Genomic DNA, 14,971 nt, shown 5'->3' on the forward strand with positions numbered 1-14,971 from the left:
CAGGAAGGGGATTGGGAATTGGCATAACGACTAACATTGGGATGGGAAAAAAATCGGAGGAAAAAGGAGGGGGAAAAAGATCAAAAAAAGAAAGAAAAAAAAAATGTACAGTCGTGCGAAATAACATTATGGCGTTATGCGTGAATCTGGTCCTCGTTTGGATAAATATGTATTCCATTTCCGCGTCTAGGCAGTGGCAAAAAAAGCTGGGCTCGCGTCTAGGCAGTGGCAAAAAAGAAAATGTGCATATTGTGCGTTACCAGGGCCAATCAGGCGAATGCGGAAGCACTCTTGGGCTGCCTTTTAATATAGACGCGACCGGGAGTGGGTATATGAATTATGAATGCCATGGTGAAAAAATTAAATATTGATCTAAAAAACGCTGTACAGCGATCCTGGCGCTGGAAGTGTTAATGAACTGTACCCGATATTTATATAATATCATCACATCGCCCAGCCCTAGCACTCAGAGTGTAACACTCAAGTTCGACACTATTTGACGAACAATGCCAGTGACCCTTAGCTGCCAGAGATGTACCCCTCCTGGTGACTTGTTGTTAAAAAGTTTCAAGTCATCTAAATGATTAAATCTAAATCCACTAGAGTGGTTGCTGTTAAAACCTGCAATGTCGCAGGGTGGCTGGGTGGCGCAGCGGACTAAGCGCTCGTCACCAACACGAGAGACACTGGTATCGAATCTGGCTGTCAGCGTTGCCTCCGGCTTGGCCGGCCGTCATACTGGCTCAATTGGCAGAGTCAGCGGCCGGTGGGGTGGTATTCTGGTTGTTGTAAACAGCGACTCCTACAGGTCGGTCAGGGCGCCTGCACAGCGAGGGAGGGAGATGTTGAGGGTAGTGTGACCTCCCACACGTTACACCTCACCAATGAGAGTCCCCGCTGGCAGGTGAAAAGATGCTGCTGGCTGTCTCCTATGTCTCGAAGGAAGCATCTGATAGACTTCAGGGCTCCCTAGACCGACCAGTGGGGGGCACATGCGAGCAACGACCAGGAAGGGGAGGGGGGAATTGGCAAAACGACTAAAATTGGGATGGGAGAAAAACACAGAAAAACAGGAGGAGAAAAAGTGGAGTAAAAAAAAACTGCAATGTCGCAAAGCTTTTCTTGCCACATAACGTAGCAGCAGCAAGTCTGTTTAAGATGGCGCGGGTCAGTCGCCGTCGGTTTTGGTCCGCAACGATTGTGCACACTTTTAGTCATTATGTTTATTTTTACTACTTTTTTCATGGAAACAGCACTGGCGGGGACGCCCATTCCACCTACCCCGAGAGTTCACCGCCATCATTATGGCCGCGGTGTATATCCCTCCCCAGGCAAACACCGTCAGGGCTCTGGCGGAGCAGGCGGAGCATCTCAACATTCACCAGATAAAACATCCAGACGCAGCCATGATCGTAGCCGGCGATTTCAACCAGGCGAATTTGAAGAAAGTGATGCCGTCCTTTTTTCAGCACATCGCCTGCTCCACCAGAGGGGGAAACACGCTCGACCACTGCTACACCCCGTTTAGAGCCGGCTACAAGGCTGTACCGGCTCCGCCATTAGCGGGGGCTACTAGCACGTCCGATCATGACTCCATTTACCTGATCCCTGCTTACAGACAGAGATCACGTGACGCCGTCGTGTCACGTGAGACAAAAAAATTGTCCGACCAATCAGAGGCCACGCTTCAGGACGCTCTCGAGGACGTAAACTGGGGGATGTTTCAAGGAAGCGCCAGTGACGTCAGCGAGTTTGCGGACACGGTCGTGAGCTTCATAACATCACTTGCCGACAGTATTGTCCCCACAAAAAAGGTGCGGGTCTTCCCAAACCAGAAACCGTGGGTGGACAGTACTATCAGAGCAGCTCTGAAATCTCGCACCACTGCCTACAACCTGGGCAGAGAGTCAGGAAACATGGAGGAGTATAAGGCTACAGTCTATACTCTGCGCAAGGCTGTTAAACTTGCAAAACGGACGTATGCTGACAAAATGGAGACACAAATGGCACAGAATGACACGAGAGGCTTATAGCGGGGACTGAGGACGATAACTGACTACAAAGTCAGCGCCCCCTCAATGGGGAGCGACGACGCCTCTCTCACGGACAAACTCAACTCTTTCTACGCTCGGTTTGGTGCAGACAGTGGCGCCGCTAGCTCAACGGCTAGTGGCGTCACTGGCGCGCCGGCTGTTGTGGAGGGGGGGGGGGGGCATCCACGGGGGGGCGGGGACGCTCTCTCATTGTCGGTACACAGTGTGAGAAGAGCATTTATGCAGGTGAACACCAGAAAAGCTGCTGGCCCAGATGGAATAACAGGACACATACTTAAGTCCTGTGCTAACCAGCTAGCCCCTGTGTTCACCGCCATATTTAATCGATCCCTGGCGGAGTCAGTGGTCCCTGCCTGCTTCAAGATGTCTACCATCATCCCTGTACCAAAGAAACCCTCCCCAACATGTCTCAATGACTACAGACCGGTGGCACTCACCTCTGTGGCCATGAAATGTTTCGAGAGGCTGGTCAAGGATCACATTTGTGCCTCCCTCCCCAGTGATATGGACCCTATGCAATTTGCATACAGGCCAAACAGGTCCACTGATGATGCGGTCTCCCAAGTACTGCACAGCACCCTCTCTCACCTTGACCGCCAGAAGGGGGGCTATGTGAGACTGTTGTTCATTGACTACACCTCAGCGTTCAACACCATAGTCCCCACCAGACTGGTGGACAAGCTGATCGAGCTGGGTCTGAGCTCCGCTCTGAGCGCCTGGATACTGGACTTTCTGAGCGAAAGGCCCCAGGCGGTCAGGGTGGGGGGTCAGACCTCCAACACCATCACCCTGAGCATCGGGTCCCCCCAGGGCTGTGTTCTGAGCCCCCTGCTGTACTCATTATACACACACGACTGTGTGGCCAAGTTCAGCTCCAACTCCATAGTGAAGTTTGCGGACAACACAGTGGTGGTGGGCCTGATCTCGGACAACGACGAGAAGGCCTACCGGGAGGAGGTTGAGGTACTGGAACGCTGGTGCCAGGACAACAGCCTGCTCCTGAACATTGGTAAAACCAAGGAGCTGATCGTGGATTTTAGGAGGAGACACCAGGAGACACACACACCACTGAGGATAAACGGGGCTACCGTGGACAGGGTGAGCAGCTTCAAGTACCTGGGGGTCCACATCTCAGAGGACCTGACATGGACAACACACATAGACTCAGTCGTAAAAAAGGCGAAGCAGCGCCTCTACCACCTGAGACAGTTAAGGAAGTTCAGAGTATCTGGGAAGATACTCCAGTCCTTCTACTCCGGAGCTGTAGAGAGCATCTTGACTGGAAACATCACTGCCTGGTATGGCAACAGCACGGCACAGGACAAGAAGGCCCTACAGAGAGTGGTGCGCTCAGCCGAGCGTACCACGGGTATTGCACTACCAACCCTGCAGGCCCTATACAACAAGAGGTGCAAATCCAGAGCCTGCAGGATAATGAAAGACCCTCACCACCCCAACAACAGCCTGTTCATGCTGCTGCGGTCAGGCAAACGCCTGCGAACACCAGTAACGAGGAGAGAGACTTCGGCTCAGCTTCTTCCCCCAGGCCATCAGAGCCTTGAACACTGAACTCTCCACGCACAAGCACACATGAGCACACACACAACACACACACTGTACACGCTCACACACTAGCAGCCACTTTAACATGAGCACACACACACTCATGCTGCACATGCTCACACTTATGGACACTTTACAGAAGGAAAGGTCACTTTAAGAATAGTATAGTAGAGCTTGAGATTGTATAATATAGCATTGTATAGCAGTGTACATAAAGACCCAGTGCCTTATCCATAGCTAACAGTGTACTGCACTACCACAGGACCTAGCATGTCCTACCATGCTCTGTAAATAACTCATGTACAGATACCGATATGCCCTACTTTGTTTACTTGTTTATTGCACAATGTCGCTCTTGGTTGGATTCTTATTATATATTATTACTATTGTATTATGCACATTGTTGCGGGCAAGACCCCCCGCATTTCACTGTATACCTGTATGCTGTGACAAATAAAACTCTTGTATCTTGTATCAAGTACCGCGCTCGAAAACTAGTTATTTGCCTGCCGCGCAAATTCCTTTTTAACACGGATGGATCTAAAGGTTGTGACAAAGTGGCTGCTAAGTGCAGTGGGGAAGGTTAATGATCTCATTACTGCTTCCTCGTTGCCCTGTTTTATTGACTCCTCTCCCGGGACGGGTGACACGTCTCACGCTCCCCATCGTACCGACCAAACCAAACATCCACAACGCACTAAATGCACCCCTTCTGTGATTTACGAGGTGTGGATGTTTCGAGATTCAGACCGTCTGCCGCCTCTCTCTCTCTCTCTCTCTCCTCTCTCTCCCCCCCCCCTCTCTCTATCTCTTCTCTCTGTCTATCTCTCCTCTACCCCCCCCCTCTCTCCTCTCTCTCCCCCCCTCTCTCTATCTCTGTCTATCTCTCTCTCTCTCTGTCCCTCTCACTATCTCTTCTCTCTGTCTATCTCTCCTCTATCCCCCCCCTCTCTCCTCTCCCTACCCCCCTCTCTCTCTATCTCTGTCTATCTCTCACCTCTCTCCCTCTCCCTCTCTCTCTCTCTCATCCAGGGGGTGACGTTCCGGGTGGAGCGGGGCGAGCTGGTGATCGCGAGGATCCTGCACGGCAGCATGATTGACAGGCAGGGCATGCTGCACACGGGCGACATCATCCGCGAGGTGAACGGTCACGAGGTGGCCGGGGACCCCAAGGAGCTGCAGGAGCTGTTGAAGGAGATCAGCGGAGGCGTCACGCTCAAGATCTCGCCGAGTTACCGCGAGGCGCCGGCTCCTCCGCAGGTGAGTGGCAGGACGAGTCAGGAGGCTGCGGTCGGTCATGTTGTGCCCTTTCTTACCCAATAGGACACTTTGAAAACCCACTTGACTTCTGCATAGGGCGACGGAAATGAATTGAGTGAAGGTGAAGACTCCTCTGCCTTGCCAAAACGGGCCTCATGTACACCTGGTAGCCTCACATCAGGCTTCACACAGGTCCCACGCATAATTAATTAACAACCTACATAGGTGCTACACATCAATTCATTAAACCTACCCAGCATAATAGAAACCCCAATAAAAACCACAACCATGATATAATAAATATATGTATGTATGATAATATGAATGAGTGTAGCACTCCCTGGTGTGCACCCTTGGTTGTGCTACTGACGGTAAAGGAAATTAATGATGGGGGGGGGGCGGGGGCGTTTGACGTTCTCGGTACAATAACAGAAGGGAATGGTGAATGTTTGGTGTGTGTATGCTCGCAGTCCGACATCCTCCTATAGTCTCGGTACAAATCTCTGTGTTTGCACTGGTGTTTGTGTACGTGCGTGTTGCCATGTGCATTGAGTTGTCGTAGTACCTGTCAGGGAGCGGGTGAAAGATGCTTGACCCAGTGCTTACCCAGAATGCTGTGTGTTTGAAACCGAGCCGTGGGAGAGCCTATTAATAACACAGCACAGGCTATCTGGGGCATGGAGGAGGATGCGGGGGGGGGGGGGGGGGGGGGGGGGGGGAAGAACACCTCAAATGCTGCAACCCCCTCCTTCTTGCACTGTCCCAGGAACACCGTCCCTCCTCCTCCCTACTGTAACTGTCGTGCACACATGCTGCTGGCCAAAGTGCACATTCTCAGGGTATCCACGGGGTATTTGAAAGTCTTAGAAACATCATTCTCAATTTAAGGTCTTAAAAGGTCTTATATTTCATTTGCACAGGTATTACGTTTATTTGGGGGGCAGCCTGACTGAAATAATATTAAATATATGAAACGTTCGGGCGGCTACGTGGCGTAGTGGGCAAGGCGCTCGCCACGAAATCTGGAGACGCTGGGCTTGCCTGTTCGAACCCAGCGCTCCACATTTGCTTTCAGTTTAGCTGGTCGTCCGTACTAATACACATTGGCCGTATTAGGGGGTGGGAAACTGATGGGTGGGGATCGGGCGTTGTGGACAGCGACTCCTACAGGTCGGTTGGTGCGCCTGCGCAGTAGAATCAGGAAGTGTCGGGGGCAGCGTGAGCCTCCCACGCGTTACTCCTCGCCACTGAGAGATCGAGCTGCGCAGGTGAAAAGATGCGACTGCTGTTACCTCAAGTACCGGAGGGGACTCGTGCTATGTATGACTTAGTCCACATTGCAGCCGGCTTGTGGGAGGCAAACAGCGTTCGTGACAGGGGAGGGTTGAATTGGATGATACGAAATTGGGATGGGAGAAAATATAGAAAATGGGAGAAAAGGTGGATCAAAAACAAAAAAAAATATATGAAACGTTCTTGTATTCAAGTCGTTGTTTTTTGGGGGGGCTACCGGGAGCTTGGGGCGTCTGGCGAGAGCTTGTATGGAACACACAGGAGTTTAAATTGGAGCGCAAGTGCAGCGTCACTATGTGGTCTTCTTGGGTCGTATGGTCTTACATAAAATTGGTATTAAATTGTGCTCTTAAGTGGTATTAAAAAGGTCTTTATAAAGTCTTAAATGTAACTTGTTGAAACCTGCAGATACCCTTTCTGCTGAGAATGACTATGTAGGGTCATGTCAATCTGATGACAAGGAGGGGAAAGAAACGGACAAACAAATGATGCATTCGTTCATCACTGTTTTTCATTTTGGTACAATTAAGATTGGTCGCTTTGTGTGAATTGTTTGTGGTCTGAAATGGAAAACGGGAGACGTTAAAAAGATCTCAGAGACATCTCGCTCAAATCTCACTCCTCCAGGTGTATCTGAAGCCCCACTTCAACTACAGTCCGGCCACAGACAAGCTGATCCCCTGTAAGGAGGCAGGCCTGGCCTTCTCCAAGGGAGACATCCTGCAGATTGTCAACAAGGAGGACCCCAACTGGTGGCAGGTAAACACAGACATGTACTAGCTGAGTGATGATGATGATGATGATGGATAGTGTGAGTGTTTGTGTCCTCTAAATAGGTAATATGGAAAAAGAAATGCATGATATTCAAAGGTATCCAGTTGATGTAAACTATCATTTTCAGTTAACCTTCTCAAATACTTCATAATCATTTTGTGAGACATCTGATTTAAAACTGAAGTAGGTAATTTCTTCGGATTAACATTCTGTTTGAATTCTGGCACAAAGATGAGTGAGATCATCTGAAATTCACGGCATGGCTTCCAGCCGATGGAGGCCCTGCACGCAATTGTTTGTGTAGTTCTGTCTTCCAACATGGCTGCCTGTAACATAGCAACCATTGTTTTGTACATGGCAATGGAAGAGACAACAGTTGCTATGTGTTGATGTATGGGAAATATATCAACAAAAACATAATCATGTAAACGAGTCACAGTAGAACAGTTAGTAATATCATGTTTCCAGTGTTTTAGTATTGGTCGAAGCTCTCAGGGACTGTACCTCATTGGCAGACATGGTTGTCAATCAAATTCATGCCAGAAGCAAGGAGGTTAAACAGAGGAGGTGTCATTTCGTGTCATATCCAGTGAAAGATTTGGGTGTAACGTGTGCACAGTTGAAGTTTGTCTGCATTTCTATTCAACACTCCACCAGAGCAATCTGAGCATGTGCTGTACACTCCCATCTCCCATTGAGTGGCTTACTGGTGACTTAGCCTCTATTATATTAGCCTTGGCGAGAGGCAAGAGCAGAGAAACATGGTGGATGTAAGCAATGCAGAATGGGAACACTAAGGTATAACTGTAGAGGGTAATTTTGTGACAATGTTTTAATACTGTTAAAAAGATCCCCTCGCTTCTAGATACTTAACCAAACGTACCTTCTCTGGGCTTTAATATATACTTTTTCAAACATGTTCTTTCTTTTTTTAGGCACGCAATGTCGCCGGTGGAGCCACTGGACTGATCCCCAGTCAGTTCTTGGAGGAGAAGAGGAAAGCGTTTGTGAAAAGAGACTGGGATCCCTCCGGTAGGGGTGTCACACAACACACAGAACTTCCATCATTACACCATCACGTCCACCTGCTGCTTCCCTTACCCACAGATGGCTACAAAAGGCTTGCCTTTGGCGCCCCCAAGTGATCTAACGACAACATCTTCTGTTCCTCTCAGGCATGCTTTGTGGAACTCTAACTGGAAAGAGGAAGAAGAAGAAAATCATGTACCTCACTGCCAAGAATGCAGGTGTGTCCTGGCAACTGGTTATCTGTTGGTCACGTTGACCCAGCAACCAACACAGGGTTTACTTTAGTCTGCAGTGTGTTAAGGGGAATGCAACCCATTTTATGAATCCCTTATCTTTTTTTACCGTGTCCCAGGACAGTTTAGTCAATATTTGTGAAATATGCACCACTCTCTCCTAAAGCTAGATATCAGAACCCTCAAAATTGCGATGTCACTTGGATGTAAAATCTGCATCAAGTTTCAAGTTTGTCACGTATAAAGTACATGTACATTACAATGAAATGCTTGGTTCTGTATGAGCCCCTGAGAATGTGCTTCATACAGTAAAAGAGGAATAAAGGGGATTAAAGTCCCAACACTATACAAATATACAAACTAAAGTACAACCTAAGTACAATGAAGTAAAAATGCAGACAATGAGGTACAAAAATGCAAACTTAAAAAAAAGAAATGCTAAATGCAAAAATATGGTCTAGTGTTAAAAGTCTGCTCCAGAGACGATGAACGAGGCAGTGCCTTTGTAGGGCCACGAAATGTTGACTTTTCAACCCAAATGAGGTTTATATTCTAGCACTGCAGACGGGTCTGAACCAGAATAGCTGACCTCATTTGGGTGTGTAACAGTTCACACAAACTTTTTATGGGCTGATCTGTCCTTGGGTACAGGAATAACCTGTGAATTGTTAAAGCTAACATTCCAGCCTGTGTGTCTGTGTGCCGCTCCCTGACCAGAATTTGACCGACACGAGCTGCAGATATATGAGGAGGTGGCCAAGATGCCACCGTTCCAGAGGAAAACGCTGGTTCTGATTGGAGCACAGGGAGTGGGCAGGCGGAGCCTCAAGAACCGACTCATTGTCATCAACCCCCTGCGATACGGAACCACCGTCCCCTGTGAGTGTGTATTGGAGAATCTGTTTAGTAGTAACTGTATTTTGTGTCATTTTTGTGAGATTTCTTGTCAAATTCCCAAACATGTCTCTGACATCAAGGCCACCTAATCATCCCTCCCCCGTAAATTGGCTGATATCGGTCCTTGTCTCACATTACATTTACATTTTGTCATTTAGCGGACGCTTTTATCCAAAGCGACTTACAGGTTCTGTACAACAGATCAGCAGGAAGGGTACAATTCTTTCAGCTGAGTAACAATGTTCATCAAACAGTGTTGAAACCTGGGTGCTGCAGTCTTGAGTGCATAGTAGTAGAGACATATTAGTATAGTAGGTAGTAATATAGGCAAGGAAGATTATTTTGTGGCAAAGTGCATGATAGTAAAGGTAAAAGAAAGGTTCGTTTTCTTTAGTTTCTTTCTCTTCATTTCAGATATTGATTGAAGAAGAGTGTTTTTAGTCGATGGAGGAAAATTGGTCGGGTTTCAGCTGTCCTAGCTGGTGGGAAGTTCGTTCCACCATTGCTCTGTCTCCTGAGCCTTTCAGCCATTGTGTAGTGTGACGTGTGCCTGGTGCCAGTGTATGGCAGCCATTGAGCCTGCGTAGCCCATGGTTGGGTGCTACACAGTGGTGGTGAAGGAAGTGTTGTAAAGCGCTTTGAGCATCTAGAAAAGCACTAATATAAATGCTACGATCATTCACCCTCCTCAGTCACATCACGGCCTGCGAGGGAGGAGGAGATGAACGGCCAGTCCTACTGCTTTGTGGCACGGTCGGTGATGGAGCTAGACATCAAGAACAGCCGTTACCTGGAGCACGGCGAGTATGACGCCAACCTGTACGGCACCAAGATGGACTCCATCCATGAGGTGGTGGAGGCCGGCTGCACCTGCATCCTGGACGTCAACCCTCAGGTTAGACATCGTGTGCATCTGACATTTACTGAACTGTGGTGCTTCTGGAGAACGTTTGTTTGATGGGCAAGACGGGATACTAACATATTCATCCACAGTGCCTGTTGATTTAAGAGAATACAAATTCAAACATGTTTGCTTTATTACCTATCGGGAAACAAAAGATCTGTTGAAGAACTTTGTCCTTCAACTAAGATGCATGAACTGAAAAGAATTATCAAGGGAGAAAAATTCAGCAACTCTTAGGAGGCAGATGGATGTTCTAAAGAAATATGTTTAGCTGATGTTTAATAATTAGCCAGGTAACTAGCCAGGTGGCTGGTGTTGTTTAGTAGCTCTCGCTCTCTCTCTGTATCTGCCAGTGCAGGTGGGTGACTGTCACTCAAAGCGCATTGCGAGTATGGGCGGAGCCCAGCCAAAAACAGCTTGGATTTTGTAAGGGGAGAAAGTGGTGCACCAAAGTACTTGATTAAAAATACAAAACAATGAATTTGATTGAAAAAAACCTTACAGATATGTTCCATAGACTCACAGGAATAGTGTAAAATTGCCCAAATAGTGAAAGAAATTGCAAAATAGTTCCCCTTTAATCGTTACGTTTTTACCAGCATTTTGCTGATGTTAATTCCTTTGTTTATGTGTTTTGTTCTCCAGGCCCTGAAAGTGTTGAAGACTGCTGAGTTCATGCCGTTTGTGGTGTTTATTGCTGCTCCTGAACTGGACACACTAAGAGATATGCATTCGGCTGTGGTGGATGCTGGACTCACCACCAAACTGCTCACAGTGAGTAGAGGACATGTGTGGTCACTTTGGGTGCCAGATGGTGATACTGGTCTGTGAATAGTTCAGTGCAGTCATCTCATCCATCTGGAAGAGTTTTAAAGGTGCTGTAAGTGGTATTTCTTCATTAAAATAAGTGTTAAATAGCTCTACATTCCGACAGCCATCACTGAGTGTTTGGTCAGTAACATGGGTCTCCCAGTCCCTCCACTCTGCAGTAAACGGAACATAAATATTCTGGTATCCCATTCCCACTTTATCCAATCAGGAGAGAGAACCCTAGATATTATTTGCTTACAGCACTGGCAGATTATTTAACTTGTTTTCAAGCACATATTTGCTAGTTTTTATTCCTTATTTTTGTCAGATCATCCATCCACTGAGTTCTCTCTCGTGATTGAATAAAGTGGGAAGTGGATTCCAGATTAAAGATATTCTGTTTACTGCAGAGCAGAGGGACTGGGAGACCCATGTTACTGACACTATATCCGTGACGGGGGCGACAGTTGCTCAGGACGTAGAGTGGTCGTCTGGTAATCGTAAGCTTCCCAGTTCGATTCCCGCTCCTCCCGGGCAGTGTGTCGAAGTGTCCTTGAGCAAGACACTTAACCCCTAAATGCTCCCGATGAGCAGGTCGGCACTTTGCATGGTTGTCTCTGCCATCGGTGTGTGAGTGAATGGGTGGATGGATGCGAGGAACAAAATTGTAAAGCGCTTTGGATAAAAGTGCTATATAAATGCCCCATTTACCATTTAGATGGCTGTCGGAATGTAGTTATTATTTTAATAGACGTTAGTACCACTTACAGCACATTTCATTTCTACCAGGTTCATTTGAATAAATGTGGTGGAACCAGAGTTTCAGTGCACTGAGAATTGTAAAACTTCATATATGGCTTCACTTCTGTCCCGCTAACTAACGGGAAACCTCCTGCCCCCCGTCCTCTGTGTGGAGTACCCCAAGGAAGTTGCCTTGGGCCGTTGCTCTACACCATATTTACAAATGACATGCCTCTTGTCCTAAATAAGTCCTATATTTCTATGTATGCGGATGATTCAACGATTTACACATCAGCCTCTACAGCCAATTAATTAAATACGGTCCTAAAGGCAGAGTTGTAATCAGTGATGGAATGGATAAAGAATAACAAACTAGTTCTAAACACATCAAAGCCAAGTAGCATCATTTTCGGTTCAAACCATACTCTAAGAACGAACCCAGTCTTGAAACTTTTGATAGGTGATGTGGTAATTAATCAAGTCCAGGAGACTAAACTCCTAGGAGTAACATTAGACAGTAAATTGTCATGGTCACACCATATAAACAATATAGTAGTGAAAATGGGAAGAGGGATTTCTGTTGTTAAAAGATGTGCTCATTTGTTACCACTAAATTCTATCAAACAGGTCATTCAAGCTCTGGTTTTGTCAAATCTTGACTATTGTCCTGCAGTATGGTTGAATGTAACAACGAATAAACTGAAAAAATTGCAAATGATACAAAACAAAGCAGCACGTATAGCGCTTCGCTGTGAGTACAGAACTAATGTTGCAGCGATGCACAGTTGTTTAACTTGGTTACTTGTCAAACATAAGTTACTCTGCTCACTCCTTGTATTCACTAGGAATATTCTTGTTACAAAGATCCCCTCAATTTTATATAACAATTTATCTATAAGTCTTGACAGACACAACCATTCCACCAGACATGCTTCTGCACGAGGTTTTACACTTCCAAAAGTGAGGTTGAATGCAATGAAGCAAACTGTCATGTTCCGTGGTATGCAGGAATGGAACTCTCTTCCCAGACATGTTAAGCAGGAGAATAGTAAATGTTGTTTCAAAATCGTGGTAAAACAACATTTTCAACCAAAGAAATTGACATTCCCTAATAGATAGTGTGTACGTAAAAGAAAATGTATGTGTCTGATAAAGAGATAGGTATATACGTAGATGAAAAGGCATGTGTCTGATAGGGATATATTATTAAAAGATTGTATAATTGGCTGATATGAACATAGATAATGTATGTAAAAGCTAAATAGTATATTATGCTGTATTGTATTATGAATTAATTATGAGTAGGTATTATTGTATTGTATTATGAATTCATTAGGCGTATATATTGTTGTATTGTATTATGAATTTGATTAGGAGTTTTTATTGTTGTTTTAATTGTCTGTATGACATGTGAATGTTGTGAGTGTATAAGTCTGTAACTGTATTTTACGTGTTATGGACCCCAGGAAGAATAGCCCCAGCACTGCTGTGGCTAATGGGGATCCAAATAAACTTAAACTTAAACTCTCTCTGCAACAGGAAATGGACCTTAAGAAGACTGTGGATGAGAGTGCGAGAATCCGCCGGGCCTACAGCCACTACTTCGACCTGACCATCGTCAACGACAACCTGGATAAGGCCTTCGAGAAGCTGCAGCAGGCAGTAGAGCAGCTGTCCCTCGAGCCCCAGTGGGTCCCCGTCAGCTGGGTCTACTGAGACTCTGCCCCCCCTCCCCCTGGTGGACAGACACCACTGTCCCTGCTGCTAGGCCTGGCAGGAGACGGGACCACCCATAGGGCTGGGAAATGGGACCCATTGATTTGACATGCACATGGACGTGACATTACAGGACAATAGCCCTGTGTGTATGTGGGTCACTAGACGAGCTGCACCTGGCTCCGCCTGCTCTGAACTGCCAGACACCCCTCTGCACACACTATGCAACTCTACTCACAATACACAGGAAGTGTACTTATTTATTGGAGAGGGGGAAAAAATGTTTTGTAACTGCAATATGTTTCTATTCAAAATACATTTAAGAAAAAAGAAAAAAAAACTGGTCTGGGTATTTAGGATGTTTTTAAAACGTCTCATGCTGTTGCCATTGTCCTCCAACAAGTATATTCTGATAATTTTAGATCAGTATACCTGTATATATATATGATGGTTTAAGAAAGAAAAGAAAAGTATTTATTTGGGGAAGATGGAGGGCCTGGTTTAAGATAAGGATTTATCTGCGTTTTCTTTTTGTTTACAGTGCATATGCATACAGTACTTCATCTCATTCTGTCACTACCAACGGTGGTCATATATAGATTATAATATCGCCTCTATTCTCTTGAAACAAGTCCTCCTTTATTCCTCAAGGCTGAAGATGGACCCCGGACACCTGGCATCTTGAGTTGAACTGTAAGCCATGAAAGGGCCTTTAATATGTCCATGTTACAGCATCAACTCGGTGAGCTCATTGACGAATTAGAGCATCAACTCGGTGAGCTTATTGACGGTCAGTCTTTGCAATTACATTTACAATTCCCCCCCCCCCCCCCCCCCATAGTTAATTTTGTTATAGCATGACCAATTACTATTAATAATATCTGATTGGTGTCAAAACATTTAGGTCAGTACTTCATGTAAGTAAATGCTCCTGACTGTTAGGCCGGTCTATATGGTGCTGTGTTTGCACAAATAAATAAAACTTCCAGAGGCCTCTTTTTAACAGGGTACTGCAACTCAGAGAACCGTCCCTTTTGATGTGACATTTACTGAAACGTAACCGTTTTTAACTAAAGGCCATATTTACTTATAAAGGTATATTTTTTAAATGTAATAGAAAAAAAATGTATTTTCAGATGTGTCAAATAAATAAATGGTGTTTTCTAATAAATGTCTAATTTCCTTGCGTTCCGTTGTCTGAGTGGCCTCTAAACCAGAGACTGCATGAAGACGTGATTATCTTTGAGGTTAAAGTACTTTACCAGTCCTTTTGACCAGGGGCGTATATAGACCCAGCACTTCAGTAGAGCACAGAAGGGCACCAAAAACCATGAAGCGGGAGCGCATAGCGAAATTTGGCCGGTTTGTGGGCGAAAATGAGTGGATTTTCTAACTATTTTTTTTTAACTTTATTTCGGTTTTAGGGTTAGGTTAGGGTTATGTTATTTAATTATTTTGGGGAGCCAGCCCCCCAAACTCCTGAAATGCATAGAAATCTATGAAATAAATAAAACAATCTGACATTTATATTAAAAAGAGCTAGCCACCCAAACCCCTAAAATACATAGAAATCTATGCATTTTGGAACAGTTACTATATATATATATAGTCAAGAAAGCATTTAGTCATACTTAAAGTTTAAAGTGCTTTACTTGCATTGAACATTGAGGAGACATCATTAGAAAGCACAATGTATG

At 45.7% G+C, this 14,971-nt stretch overlaps 1 protein-coding gene across 1 annotated transcript in view; it reads left to right on the forward strand.

Annotated features, from left to right (window-relative positions):
* Window positions 1-14,424, forward strand: part of pals2a (protein associated with LIN7 2, MAGUK p55 family member a) — a 54,853-nt gene extending 40,429 nt beyond the window's left edge. Inside the window, exons 7-14 of the mRNA XM_084336354.1 lie at window positions 4,650-4,877; window positions 6,798-6,929; window positions 7,880-7,976; window positions 8,120-8,191; window positions 8,924-9,085; window positions 9,796-9,998; window positions 10,653-10,781; window positions 13,098-14,424. Coding sequence (XP_084192480.1) covers window positions 4,650-4,877; window positions 6,798-6,929; window positions 7,880-7,976; window positions 8,120-8,191; window positions 8,924-9,085; window positions 9,796-9,998; window positions 10,653-10,781; window positions 13,098-13,274 — 1,200 coding nt within the window. The 3' untranslated portion in view covers window positions 13,275-14,424. The remainder of the gene's footprint in view (window positions 1-4,649; window positions 4,878-6,797; window positions 6,930-7,879; window positions 7,977-8,119; window positions 8,192-8,923; window positions 9,086-9,795; window positions 9,999-10,652; window positions 10,782-13,097) is intronic.
* Window positions 14,425-14,971: the final 547 nt, after the last annotated feature.

Source organism: Notolepis coatsorum (genome assembly GCF_963971535.1).
Source record: "Notolepis coatsorum genome assembly, chromosome: 19".
Lineage (NCBI taxonomy): Eukaryota > Metazoa > Chordata > Actinopteri > Aulopiformes > Paralepididae > Notolepis > Notolepis coatsorum.